The sequence below is a fragment of the Medicago truncatula genome, chromosome 1 (genome assembly GCF_003473485.1).
Source record: "Medicago truncatula cultivar Jemalong A17 chromosome 1, MtrunA17r5.0-ANR, whole genome shotgun sequence".
NCBI lineage: Eukaryota > Viridiplantae > Streptophyta > Magnoliopsida > Fabales > Fabaceae > Medicago > Medicago truncatula.
In genome coordinates, this window is record NC_053042.1 from 47,165,585 (window position 1) to 47,180,876 (window position 15,292).

General features: G+C 33.6%; 1 protein-coding gene across 1 annotated transcript; it reads left to right on the forward strand.

The window, feature by feature from the left end:
• Positions 1 to 7,699: 7,699 nt before the first annotated feature.
• On the forward strand, positions 7,700 to 15,081 carry LOC25484977 (ABC transporter G family member 25). The gene is made up of 3 exons (XM_013614075.3): positions 7,700 to 8,019; positions 8,249 to 9,086; positions 13,820 to 15,081. Exons 1-3 carry the CDS (start codon positions 7,876 to 7,878, stop codon positions 14,845 to 14,847), a joined length of 2,010 nt encoding a protein of 669 aa, XP_013469529.1. The 5' UTR covers positions 7,700 to 7,875; the 3' UTR covers positions 14,848 to 15,081.
• Positions 15,082 to 15,292: the final 211 nt, after the last annotated feature.

Sequence of the window (15,292 nt, forward strand, 5' to 3'; positions counted from 1 at the left end):
GCAAGTTTTTTTTTTTTGAGGAAAGCAAGTTGACAACGAATAGGAGAAAAAAAAAAAGAACTGAAATATAAATCCCTACCGCCGAAAAAGATTTGGGAGAGTATGAGAAAATCATAAGGGTTTATGGTACGCAAAGATGGTGGTCAAACCCTTTAGTTTGTTTGGGCATTGACTAGCTAGTGTAATCTCTGTTTGTTGTGATCATTAACTCTTGTAACTTTTAGTGGTATTCTAGGTACACCTTGTGCTTGGGAACTGCTGCTTGGTGTGTTATATAATTTCATTTTGATTTCTTAAAAAAAAAAAAAGTATTTACATTTCCAATTAAAAAGCCTCCTAATAAAATCCACTCCCTAAAAGAATCCGTCAAATTTGTATACTTTTAAATACTCACACATTTTCTAAGTTGCGAGGAATTTCAATTGAATATCAATAAATTTCTCTTGATTGTTTTTATTAAATACCACAGTTATAAAACTTTTGATTGAATTACACAACAAAAATATTATAATTTTTTTAAGTCTCAATCCAATACAAACCTCTAAATCGCACATTTATGAATCTTCTCTTCTCCTACATACATAGTATCTCAATCTAACACACCACCGTCTCCAATGAAGAAAGAAAATATGTCCATGACAAAGGAAGATTTTGACACATTATTACGTATGCATGGATTTTGACTTTTTTTTTTCCTTCAATTTATCAACTAACACTGTTTTCAAAGTTGTACACGGACAAAAATAAAAAGTAGGATGAAAAATAAACGCTTTAAATACGCACCATTTATGGCACAAACTGAATTTAGTGACGGCATCAAAAGATTCTTTTCCGCTTGTAATTAACACGAGTCCATGTCCATCACCTCAGACTCTTACTATACTCACCAAGCCGAGTCATAAATTAAGGCTTGCTTGGATGACTCTAGGTTAATCTTAGGTTTGATAGAACCATAATCTCAATATGGAGCTGATCAATGTAAGAAGTTGCTCGGCTATATCTGCAAAAGACACTTCAACGTTAAAGAAGTGAATACGATGGGTGGGACAAGAGAATGAATGAACATACATTAATTGGTAGTGTTGTGTCCCTTATATAGACATAAGAGAGAATATTGAGTTTGATGTTTTATTGGACCTTACCTTATGGATGGACTATTATCATGCGGATTGAGTTTTTGACCAATTCAGAACACACACATTCACACATTTGGAATAATTTTGTGTAGATTGATTGACCGTTGAAAACCTTCCATTGATAATCTATTGTTTTCATCACATGATTTTTCGTTACTCATGTGCTCAATAAAATTTGAGTGTTTATTGTTTACACAATTATTTTTTGAGTATTTTCATCTAAATGTATTGTTTAAATTACTTACTGTGGTTTTATTATTGATTTGCCAATGATTAGAGTAGGTGTAAAGCAGTGGAGTGCACTTGTTTTTCACCGAAATGGGGGTGGTGTACCTACAAAAACACTCGAACACTTAGGTCATTGAGGTTTCAAAAAACTTTGAGGTGTTTCTCAAAATGAGAATGTGTACATTTTCTTTTTGCAGTGGGTTGCTTCCTTTAAAGGTGTTGCAAATCCACAAAGCATAATTGTTAGATAATTGCACCCTTTACAACATGAAGGCTGAGCGATCATTCGATCGTAGTTTGTGGGCTCATATTAACTATGAAGCCTTATTATGTGTTCAACTGCTCGTTGTCGGTAATGATGGTTTGTAGTTGTACTTATGCGTCTTATTCGGACTTTGACATCAAGATTGGATTTTGGTCCAATTCAAAATAGTTCCTTCTCAAGTCATTGTCTCATTGTTCAAGATGATACCTTGAAGCAGTAGACATGTCCATGAGTGCTTCGAGTTGATTTCGATTAACTATGTGCAAGTTTTGGACACCGCATCCGAGGATGGATTAACAACATTATTCAAAGATGTGGCTCATTTGTGGACTTAAGAGTTGTCTTTTTGTTCGTCCGTGTTGAATGTTGTTCGAGCAAGGGCCTGTTAAGAGAGTGGGTGACGTGCTTTGCATAAACCCGTTCTTAAGGTGTTTGGGACACAAATGTGACGATTGTGGTTTCCTACATTCTTTCACCTTGTTGTTTTTTGCGGTTCTTCTTGTGTTTTTTTTGTTGTTGCATGTTTTAGTTGGCTTTGTAGTAAGGTCTTGAGCACCCGTCGTAACGTGTTTCATTTTCGTATCTAATGTATAAAAATGCTAGCATATATCTTAACGAAAAGAGTAATTAACAACATGTAATTACATACAGTAATTAGTAATTATGTCTCAAAAGTCATGCAATAATTTTCTTAAAAGTACAAAAACTATCCTTTTCAAAGCAAAATTTATACTTTTAAATTTCTTAGCATATGCATTTAAGGTCCTAGTTAACAAGACCTCTAATACACCTTATGTCCAACAATAAGCGACCCTATTCTGTAAAAAAATTGTCACAAAGTGAAGGAACTTTTGATTATGAAGACAAAACTTTATTGATACTTGTTTTTCTATTTTGTCCTCTAGTTAATATATTCCAATACATGATAAGAATAATTTCAAAAAAAGTCTTGTTAACGAGTGTCTTGAGAACACTCTTTAAGGATTCCATATTAATTAATTATTCTTTAAAAAAGTCAAATATTTTCATTTTTAATGCATTAAATATACAATATTTGTTTTTTTTTTTTTTTTTTTTTTTTTTTTTTTTTATAAAAACGTACTATTTAGGATCATTCAAGAGTTCTCCAAGGCACTCATTAGAATTAAGCATGAAACCCGTACCCGCGAGTAGCCGCCTGAACCAAATCCAGTTTGACGGGTTTCCCTCGCATTCATTAGGTTTGAGTATGCGTTTGAGTTTTCTCCGATTTAAAACACGGGTATGAAACAAGTAACATGGATATAGACACTAACCTCAAACTCATACTCAAACCCGTTTCGAATGTAAAAAATCAATTTATAACTCTTTTTATATAAATAGAAACTCAAACCCTAAATAATTTCACTCGTACAATCAGAGTTTCGGTGTGTCAGAGGACACCCACTTCTCATATTTCTCTCTCTTCATTTTTCACATCTCACACCCTCACTCTCTTCCTTCTCTATAATCGTAGTCATCGATCGACGTCAACTCTTTGTTGGATAATATATTATAACATTGCATCTGGTATATGGATGATACGGGGATACTCAAACCTGTCGAGAATCGAGATGAGATTCGATTTCTGATCCTCATTGAATATGAGTAGGGTAACATGTAAATATATGAGAGTAAGATATTGAGACGAAGAAGATAAAACTTGTCCCTATCCCACACCGCATTGCCATGACTAATTAGCATTTTCCTTTCTAAAGCTATCACCGACTCTCATTCACTTCTAACACTTTTACTCAATCTATCCGAAATGACTAATTGAGGCACTCCATTGTAGAATGAAGGAAGTATGATTTCGCCATTAAAAAAAGTTACGGTAGTTGTGAATGTTGCAATTTTTAACTTGCATTGATTGAAATTCAGCAATTTTATCCATTTCAAGAAACGAGACCTTACTTTATCATTAATTAATTTATTGCGAGACATGGTTGGTCAGTGGATCTACAAATATCTAAGAGTTAATTGTTCTTCATACTCTATTTTATGTAAACAAACATAGCGTTGATAACAAGGTCATCTATTTCCTCAAAAAAAACAAGGTCATCGATGAAGTCATATTCCAACAAGTGAATGGGTTGACATCTATTCCTAATGTTCAAAGGTCACTGTCAGTCCTAAATATAGAAGTGGATAGATAGGGCGTAGAGTATATTAGAATTAGTCCGTGAGCATAGTTTAGTTGGTAGGACGTTGCATTATTATATACAGAGACCGAAATTCAATTATAAAATATTATCAGTATCAAACAATTTTAAAAAATCTGCAACATTATTAATTGTTGTGGTGGTAAAATTGTTTATTAAAATCTGCAATTTTAAAGACTGACTTTATATATATTTCATGTCATTTAATATCATTAATGAAATATTCACAAGAAATGTATTATCTCTCTCCTATTATATTAACAACAATTGTAAGGATAAATGTTTAAAACATCATATATATTTTTTAAGAACAAGATTGAAGAAAAAGTTTTTCTTAAACTATGTGAAGAATATTGTTATGAATTATGCACTCCAGCACATTTTGCTCGCGTCCTGCAGCCGTTTTAAATTTACCCTTGCGTTAGTTAACTAACGCAAGTGTAAAACTATGCACTAGTTAAGTAACACTGTGTGAGTTAACTCACACTGGTTCATAATTCCAAAAGGACAGTCGTGTTTTTATTGCTGCATAGCCAAAATGCATTTCAATCCAAAATCAGAAGTTGGCCAGGTTGCATTCAATGAAAAAGAAGATGGATGAGGTGGAGTTTTGGACAAACAACACATGTTAAGATGTCTATATTAGCCTATGATTAGGTGGCGACCACTATTGTCTAAAAAGCTTAAGAAAATTTCCACTTGTTCAACCGAGAGTTGCTTGCTGCATAGTATAATCACAGATGTTTATACTCGATAAAATTCTCTAATATGAACTAGTGGATAGAACAAGGTTTCTTGCTGCATAGCATATATAGCAATTACACATAAAGCAGTACTAGCTGCCAAATGAATAAGAAAATTTACATTTTCCCTAGCGTGAGTTAACTCACGCAGAGTTTATAACCTACGTGAGTTAACTAGTGCAGAGGTATTTTTGGAATGACTGCAGGGCGCGAGCGAAAAGTGCTGGGTGAAGAGCATAATTCTATTGTTATTGACTAGCCCAAGGCTCATTTCTTGGTCATCTCGAGGCCCATTTCCACATCGATCCAATGCAACATAATAAATTTCACGGCTTTAGATCATCTTTAGCTTGTAAGATCTCAACGACTTGCAACGCCTTTGATTGACTATTGGATCCTGACATTGATGGGTATCATTCATAATGATCCCTTCCCCACTCTTCGACGATTCTTGTTCGACGCCTATAAATACATTCATAGAAAATGCAAGGTACAAATTTTCCACCTAATACCTCTCGCTATTTGCTTTCTAACTAACTTAAACGTGTTTGTCGTTACCATCCCAAACATCCGACTTGACAAAACGCTTATTCACATCGCAAACCTACTTGATCAATTCATATCAATGACGTCGTCTGTGTGGATTGGTTTCCCTCACGTCGCAAACCTTGCATTTGCTGTAATATCCCACTCGTCAGCATTGGAATTATATCAGTTGAAAGTGTGTCAGAGAACAATGTCCATGGAATTCACTACAACGAGAAATGAACTATGATACAATGTCAGTTAAACATGGGTTAATCATCAGTGTTAGCATAAATGCGACTAGGAACAAGGGCATTTCAGTATTTTCGCATAAGGAGTATAAAAGTAGGTTTGGTCACAAATTATTCATTATGCATTGTTCTTTCTCTCTCTCTCTAACTTTACAAGAAATGAAATTCTCTCCTCCCTCTCTCTAGAGTGTCGCCCCATCTCTCCCTCTCTAAGCCATCAAAGTTTCCAAATGCATGAAATTGGTGAGCAAGCAAGAATTAGAGTAACTCCTTGAAGAAGAAACAATTACAAGAATTGGAATGGATTGTATAGGATCATTAGAACATATTGAGCAAGGGTTTAGATTGGTGGACGGATAGAGATTAAAGCCTTCATTATGCTTGTTGTAGGAATCATCTAGGTGAGTTCTATAGATAGATTTCCTCCCTTGGGTTGCACAAATCTAGTGAGAAAATCATGGAATATGTTATGTTTAGAATGATGAGATTTTAGTACCCAAATGCCAATCTTGTTGTTTATATGTTAAAATTTCCATGCAAGATGTTTTTATGATGTTTATATAAGTTGCTGGTTGTGTATGATGCATTGCAGGATTGAATTGGATGTGGTTTATGTCAAAAATGCAAAATCAGCACTACTGACCCGAAGAAACTCGCCAAAAGTTAGCTTATAGCGAGTTGGCTCTGTCCTTGCCAACTTCTCATTGGTTTGTTGACTTGTTATGGGGTCGTAGTGCAATCTGAGGCTTTTCTTACGATGTTTTCTAACTATATAACCCCTAAACAACATCTAAGCAATGCACATAACATCAAATGATTCTTGAAATGAAAATCATGACCAATATTAACATATACATCAAGAATGGTACAAGAGAGTTTCACATGTTTATTCGGGTAACGATGAACTAAGAATGGGGAAAACATAGAGCCTCAACATAGATCGTCGAGAACTAGAAAGTTAGCAAGAACCCTAAGCAAGTTAAGTTGTGAAGTGATAGGCATAATCTCTTCATTATGATTAAGCATGATTAAGTAAGCAAATACTAAGACAAGTATCATATATGGTCAAGACCATAAAGTAAGATGTAAGTGTCGTGTCTTTCCGTTATCCACACCAATGGGGATATGACAGGTTCTCACAAGGGGAACGAGATACACTCCGCAAGGTAGGCCCGCACGCCACTGAGGGAGTCTGATGTACCTTAGCTAGGTTTTCATCGGTCAAGTAAGGGATTAACTTCCGAGGTTACTCCACTCGGGATTAATCTGTAAAATGAACTCATATAATATTGTTTGTTCAACAATAACCGCTACCTTAATGAATGAAAATGAAATGATATGCTTACGTTTACGATAAGATGCAAGTTATGTATAAGTTTAGGAATCAAGATAAGACCAAGAAGTTATACCGAAGACGATTTTAGTATTTCCCCGATTGTCCGGTCTAGGATCATGTCATGAATGACTTATGTTTAGGTCGGGATGCATTTATCGTATCTCGACATAGCGGTTCTAGGTTCTCTTGACCGCCATGACATGTAGAGCAAGAAAAGACCTTTGAGCTAAGATATGAAGAACCTATGACAGATCTAGTATGCACAACCGTCTAGGCAAGCAAGCGCACACACGTATAATCAACCGGCAGGTTGTAATGTAGACACGTGGTAACCCTAGGTTTCCCCCGAGGTTACCTATAGCCTAGGATTAGGTAGAACTCACTGAGACATTATGTCTCATCCCAATCCTTATTTGTTTCAGTTCAACAGGTTGGATAGCAGGATGTATCACGCTTTTGATCGAATGGATATTCAGCAAGGACTCGTTCATACCCACTACAAGAGTTCTTATGGATTTTAAGAGTGATGTATTATGCTTGGATAAATAGTGTGTATCATTGACTGTACGAACGCGTATTATTGTGTATAATATTCATTCAAAGTCTTTATTGTTGTAAATTTTAATGTATCCAATACTAAAGGTAATGCACATGCTAAACTTTCTAGATACGTTTAGTATGAGTGTTACATTTGATGTCTAACTAACTAGCTCTTTTGCTAAACCCCCATAGTTCATTTTCTTTTTACCCATTAAGAAAAAGAGTCCAACTTAAATTTTCCATCACTTTTTCATTTTTTTCTATTTGGATTTGAATAAATAAAACTAAAAGATAACAAACAAAAAAAAAGACATAAATAAAGAAAGAAAAAGCAAAGAAAGTGGATACTTTTCCATGAACAAATTTCACCAATTAAGCGGCTAGATGCACATATATGATTGCCACGTTGCAACCCTCAAAATGGAGGTTCCACATTGACGTGTGGCAGTGTCATGGGTCATGATCCCTCCATAAATACCCCATTGTATTCCTATCCCTTGTTCCTCTCACTTCATTCATTCACTACTCACACTTCTTCCTCTCTTTGCCATACCCTTCAAACTCACTCACCATCATTTCTTCCATCCTTTCCAAACTATATATCTTCTCTTTTTGTCCTCAAATAACTTGTGAGACAAAACAAACATACAAACAACGTAACAAAAGTAATAATGCCAACAACAAAAGAAGCATTTGGTGGTGTAGAATCTCCAAACGTAGACTCTTCCAACACTCATACCCCTCCCAAACATAGCTCCCGAGAATCATGTGACCTTCCTACTTTACTCTCTTCTTCTTACCCAATCACTCTTAAGGTACAATATTTAATATTACAACTATATATTATAATTACAACCATATAATAAAATCAATCACTAATTTTAATTTTATTCACGAGTCATGAATTTGACTAGGATGACCCTCTATACATACTTGTCTTTTTCATTATTGTTAGAAATAATTAATTAATTATAACAATAATTAATTAAAATGAAAATGAAATTTCAAATTCATTAATTAATATGCTCATTTCATGCAACGCAGTTCATGGACGTGGGATACCGAATTAAGATAGAGAACAAATCAGCAAAAGGAGGGTGCATCAAGAAACTATTTACACCACTCGAATCATCACCGTCAGATCAAAGATCAACACAAGAGCGAATCATTCTTAACAACGTAACAGGAATAGCTTACCCAGGAGAGATCCTAGCCATCCTAGGCCCATCTGGTAGCGGAAAATCAACGCTCCTAAACTCACTAGCTGGAAGACTTCATACACACAACCTCACCGGAACAATTCTCGCTAACTCATCAAAACTAGACCGAACCATTCTCCGTCGAACCGGGTTCGTTACACAAGATGATATCTTATACCCTCATTTGACTGTTCGGGAAACGTTAGTCTTCTGCTCCATGCTTCGTCTCCCAAGACAACTTACTCGGGAAACGAAGGTGGCAGCAGCAGAGTCCGCGATCGCGGAACTAGGTTTAACAAAGTGTGAAAATACTATCATTGGAAACAGTTTCATCCGCGGTGTCTCCGGTGGAGAAAGGAAGCGCGTGAGTATAGCTCATGAGATGTTGGTGGATCCAGCTCTGTTGATACTAGATGAGCCAACATCTGGACTGGACTCGACGGCTGCGCACCGACTAGTCTCAACGTTGGGATCGTTGGCAAGGAAGGGGAAGACGGTGGTGACGTCGGTGCATCAGCCGTCGAGTCGTGTGTTCCAGATGTTTGATAGAGTGCTTGTGTTGTCGGAGGGAAATTGTATGTATTATGGGAAAGGAGCAGAAGCTATGAGATATTTTGAGTCGGTTGGATTCGCGCCGTCGTTTCCGGTTAATCCGGCGGATTTTATGCTTGATCTTGCTAACGGTACGTTCAAATTCATTGTTTATGTTTCTCTTTATCAAGTTGTTATTACACTTTAAATATATATTTTTTGTTTGTGAAAATAAGAATGTTGAATAGTTTTGCATGCGATAATCATTTTTTGAAAACTAGGCGTAAAGTGAGTTTTTGTAGAGATTTGATAAGTTTTTATTATAGGTCGGTATAAAACTATGTGTCATTAAAGTCATTTTGGTTTTTGATATATCTATATCAATTTAATGGATATATATATATACTGACACAAAAAATTGTAAAATTATATTTACCTATAGATGTTTGTTAACTATTTTAGAAACTATCCTTAAAAAAAAAAAACTATTTTAGAAACTAACATAATAAGAAACTAATATAATAAAAATATAAAAGAAAGTGAGATAATTTGAACTGAGCGTCACTATATTATTTTAACTTGTGATAAGTGTCTGCAAGACTTAAGTCAATTGACAATGTTGATACTGTCAATTTAAACGTTTTTAAGGAACCTAAAATATTGTAATTGTGTGAGTTTCAGATGATTTGTCATTTTATCTAAAATCACAAACAAAATTTGGGGTTTTAGTGCAAATTATTATTATATTGTTGTGAGAATTATTATGAGGGGAGTGTATAATTAAAAAAATGGGATTTAGTTTATATCTGAATTAACAAACTTTAGAGTTTTAATAAAATTAGGATTAGGATGACATGATGATTTTGATTTTGCCAAAATTCAACACTGATATAGAAATGTTTTAAAAAATCTAACTGAGATACAATTAACGATGTTGCTTCTTGTAGATCTTTCCAAAAAAACTTTGACTGTGATAGCTTGAGGGTGGACATTTTAGAGTATGGGTATGGTGGGTAACTTTGTTTGTTTAGTAGAACGTCAATAAAGACATTAAGTTAGACAACATACTGTGGCAGGCATTATTTAATGTAATTCTACATTGCTATAATTGCCACCCATGGGTACGACAACACACCATGATATATTACATATGGTCCACTTCTGATCTAGGTTTTATTTCACCACTATGATTTTTGGGATTTCTTATACTTGGTACATACTTATTAGTAACGCTACCTTGTAGTACTTTCTACGTATCCAAAATCTAAAGTCTAATTCATCGTTCTATTTCTAACACCAACTCTTTTATCAGACGAAGTTCATGTAAATCTGAATAATAAAATTAGTGTTGTTAGCGTTCCTCCTTAAAAATTCTCTTCAAGTGTACATTAGTCAAAACCATCTATAAGATGTACACACTACTTTGCAACTAAAACCGGTGGCAATCATCATTAGAGTTCCATTATTTTTTGGTAAAGCTAATAATTTCATAACTTACAAAGTAAGTTCAACTTGAGCATAAATATATAATATAGAATATGCTTAGAGGAGAACCATAGAAAATTATTTACATTAGAGCGGTCCATTATAACGGGAAACAAATATCCCGATTCCCTAATGATAATCAAGTGATGAATGATTATATAAGAGACCTTAATATTAGAAAAGGGTGGTCAAAAGTTTAATATTAACCGTAATTTAGGTTGAACACATTCCATAATCAATTAATGTTCTTTTCTACTTTGCTTCCCCTGGGTCCCTTAATAGATTTTTATTAAGTTCAATATTTCAATCACCTCTAAGTTAATAGGTTCTAATAAAAAATGATATGTTAATGTCTTAGTGCTTCTTGGCAGAGGTTACCCATTCTTATTCTTATACAACATATTGTGGTAGTGGTGAGATGTTTGTGATTTTATTTAGAGTTTATATATTAGAATACTATTGAATTTAATGAAAGTATATTTTAGGTATAAGCAAGGGCAGAACTATAAAGATTTCTTGCATTGAGTGGAACAAATCGATTAAAAAAGAATGGGTTTTGATTTTCATATCAGTTGAGATATGCTTTATTTATTTAAACAATTATTACATGATGCACACCACGTGTCCATCTTTTTTGGAACAGTATGCCACTGGCTTTATTACTCTTTCTTTCAGACAATTTTTTCCAAGTATAGTTTCTTCTGATGAGGCATGTTTTTTTTTTCTTTCTTAAAACTAAATAGTATCACTTTCATATTTTTATTTTTGACTCAATAGTATCACTTTGATAAGAAAATAAAAAATTTAAGTCCATACAATTTTATTTTTTTGTGTGAGGACAAAGTCCATAAGATTATAGATAGATAATGTAGATCTCCAAATAAAGCTATGTTGTGAAAGACAGATGTGTGTTCAATATTTTTGTTAAATTTATCAACAACATTATATCTTTTTCCAAATATTTTTTAGTGAAAACAGTGCAAACAGGAAAAAAGATTTCAATTTTCCAATCAATTAAGCTTGGTGCCAAATTTTATGTGGGGTCCAGAAATATATTCCAAAACTAGAAGAAAAATAATTGAAAGGCATACGGTGCACTTATGGAAGGCATGGCCCCTTATTACTAGAACCATCAACTGTGTCCTTTTCGACTGGAATAGCTTAATCTAACATCCAGAATCAAAATCACTTTCTTTGCGACGTCCAAAATAGTATTTAGATTGACTTGTTTTGTAGCATGGGAATGAGTAGATAAGCCAAAACAAATCATTTAAGTTGGTACAAATTTTAGTACACATTGTTATCACAATTCATAAACCGTACTTTGTTTTCACACTTATATATACTTTAGACAAAGAAAGCTACGTACACGTTATTTTTTCTCTGTTTATCATGGCATGCTCAAACATATTAAGTCAATAATGTTATACATGTGATGTGAGTTAATTAGTAGAAATTCTTTGGACAATATTCAACCCTTTAGTGTTTGTGGAAGGAGTGATGTAATGACTAATGAGAGATATTAGACCAGTGTAGCAATGTGGACCAAAGCTATATATTTTATGGTCAAATGAGAACGTGCATATGGTTTAAAGTTGGTAATGCTTAAGTAGTGGATTGGACTTTAGTTGAATATAACTGGTCTATCTATTATATGTGCTGGGATTTTGCTTCTTTTAGTATACATTGGTTCATCTCAATAAAAAAAAATAAAAAATAAAAAGGACCCGAAATGATTAATAATAATCCATGATATTTAACTGTATGGTAAGTGCTCTTTGACTAGGTATTTTTATCTTATATGGAGTTAAACATCTTTGGCACTGAAAGAGTATTATGGAGATGTGTTCTCTTATGTCTTAACCTTTTTCGTTGATTCTTGGGTCCATTTGAATATTATGTTGGTGGAAGTGATGACGCCATTGATAGCGTGAGAAACCATAAATTTGCTGTAAAAGAAAATAAAAGATGAAAGAGCACCTAAGAAAAGTGGGAATGGATATTTTTCTATTAGATTTGTCATGATGCTTTTGTTTTCTTAATTATTTAAAACAATTATTAAAAACTTATTTATTTCATATATTAGAAAAGAGAGGTGTAAATAAAACTTTATAAGATATGATAGTAAAATTATACATATTAAAACTTAGAAAAGATTTGATTTGGTTGGTAAAGTGAACTCACAATCACTGTCTAAGTAATATTTAGGGGGTAGGTTAAGCTTTTAGGTATATAAGAAGAATTAGTATTAAAGTTGAGTTTGAGGTCTTAACCAACTTGTTTACTAATGTTTTTGGTACAACGTTGGATAATCAGTGTCATTGTCACAACGTTTGGATGTTTAGTTTTGGCAATAACATTTCCTTTTTATTTAAATTTATTCTTTATAAAAGAAGGGAAGATAGAAATGAATTGAAATTAAATTAATTTTTTTTTAAAATGATTGATCAACACAATACCATGGTCATGAGGTTTGTTCCATATTCATCATTACAGTTGGAAAAAACTTGACCTTCACTTCTTCTTTGACAATGATCTTGCCCATCTTTTTCCTTACTTTGTTTCTTTTTCTTCTTTCCTCCAACTTTTCTTTGAGAATCTCTGTCATCTTAGTATCTATTAGAGAGCAACACGTGTTGGGCTGCTTTTACATCCATATAAACAATTCTCCACAAAAGTGATGTATGATGGCATAAAGTTTTATAATGAATAAAAAAGTAAATAAATGGATATATTGATATTGATATATTATGCACATTAAAGTAGGAGCTGCTGGTCCAACCAGTTCCAGCACCAATATTAGTGGAGACACACCATAACATTAACACATAAATCAGCTTTTATAAATTCCACTATCATATTTAAGCATGTTTATTCCCCTAGCCGATCCCTTTAGACTTTAGAATACTCAACTAATCAAGTATTTATTTGAATGATTAATTTAAACACATTTTACTTTAGTTTTTGTCCCTGTTTGGACCTATATATCCTGTACTTTCTATGTTTTTGTGCAAATAGATTCGGCTATTTAAATTAAATGATATACTATGTGTTTTAGTGGGCCATTGCATGATTGTATTGCTACATCTATCACTTTCTATAATTTATTTTGTTGCATATAATTGGACTATTGATAAAGATTTTTCATATAAAGCTTCAATCTCACTTTTTGTTGTAGATAATCTTCCCCTTTTTTTTCTATCTGACGTGGTCCCTTATCTCTTTTGTTTCAATTTTCAAAGTTGATTAATCTCTACTTTTTAAAGGTTAAATAAGAAATATGAATTCCACTTATTTTTGAATTTGAATGCAATTAGAACTCTTAAAATTGAAGTGCAACAAGAACATTTTATTGTTTGAGGGTGGTGATATTAATCAAGCTTAATCTTGAATTTTGTAGGTGTTTGCCATGTAGATGGTGTAGGTGAAAAAGATAGACCAAACATAAAGCAAAATCTAATTAATTCATACAACACAGTACTTGGTCCAAAGGTAAAATCTCTTTGCATGGACACAACCAATGCTTCAACCAAAGACAATCATCACCCTTCAAGAACCAGCTCTTCAAAAGAACGTAGATATAATGACAGAGTTAACATCTTTGATTGGTTTTACCAATTCAGTATTCTTCTCCAAAGAAGTCTCAAAGAAAGAAAATATGAATCTTTCAACACACTAAGAGTTTTTCAAGTTGTTGCTGCTGCTTTACTAGCTGGTTTAATGTGGTGGCATTCAGATTATAAGAACGTTCAAGATAGGCTTGGATTACTCTTCTTCATTTCAATCTTTTGGGGTGTATTCCCATCTTTCAACTCTGTCTTCGCGTTCCCTCAAGAACGTGCAATCTTTGTTAAAGAAAGAGCTTCTGGCATGTACACATTATCATCCTATTTCATGGCTAGAATTGTTGGTGACCTACCAATGGAGCTTCTTCTTCCAACAATTTTCCTCGTCATTACATATTGGATGGGTGGATTGAAGCCTGATTTGTTGTCTTTTCTCTTGACATTGTTGGTTGTTCTCGGATTCGTGCTTGTGTCGCAGGGTCTTGGACTTGCATTAGGTGCTGCAATAATGGATGCTAAACAAGCTTCCACAGTTGCAGCAGTGACAATGCTAGCATTTGTTTTAACAGGTGGATACTATGTCCATAAGGTGCCATCTTGTGTGGCATGGATCAAATATATATCCACAACATTCTATAGTTACAGGTTGTTAACTAGAATTCAATATGGCGATGGCAAGAAAATTGCGAATCTAATCGGTTGCAATCATGTTGGTAGTACTAGTGATGGTGCAAATTGCAAATTTCTTGATGAAGATGTGGTGGGTCAAATTGGCACAATGGGATGCATCGGTGTGTTGTTTTTCATGTTTGTGTTTTACAGATTATTGGCTTATCTTGCCTTGAGACGTATCAAGAGTTGAAATTGAAGTACTTCTTCATTGCATAGTTCTTTGGGAAATTACGTACTATGAAAACTTAAAGGTGATGATTTCAATCGAAAGGGATGAATCAATTTGTTTTCTTCTAGTGCAAGCAACCATAATGTTCTTTAATTTCCACTAGAGTGGCTAGTTGATTTGTGCTAACTGTAATTGAAGAATGAGATAATTTCTGTAAAGGTTTTAGATAGGTAACATCAAAATTGAAGTGAAAAAGAGGAAGGGTTTGAATTCAAATTCTGCAAGTTTCATTATGTATTCAGAATTTATTCAGAATGTTCTAGGAAGAAATAACAAGATTTCTTCCATATGCAATATATAATCCTTTTGCTATTCCTTTTCTTGATGCAATTTCTTTTCCTTAAAATAGATTACAATTACATACCACTAATTATTTCTTTATTTTTTTTTTTAGTAATCATAAAAT

Bases quoted from the DNA above. Each gene is read 5' to 3' on its own strand.
- LOC25484977 (XM_013614075.3), top strand. From the start codon at position 7,876: ATGCCAACAACAAAAGAAGCATTTGGTGGTGTAGAATCTCCAAACGTA. The intron at 8,020-8,248 runs GTACAATATTTA...CATGCAACGCAG, and splicing joins CTTACCCAATCACTCTTAAG to TTCATGGACGTGGGATACCG. The intron at 9,087-13,819 runs GTACGTTCAAAT...TGAATTTTGTAG, and splicing joins TATGCTTGATCTTGCTAACG to GTGTTTGCCATGTAGATGGT.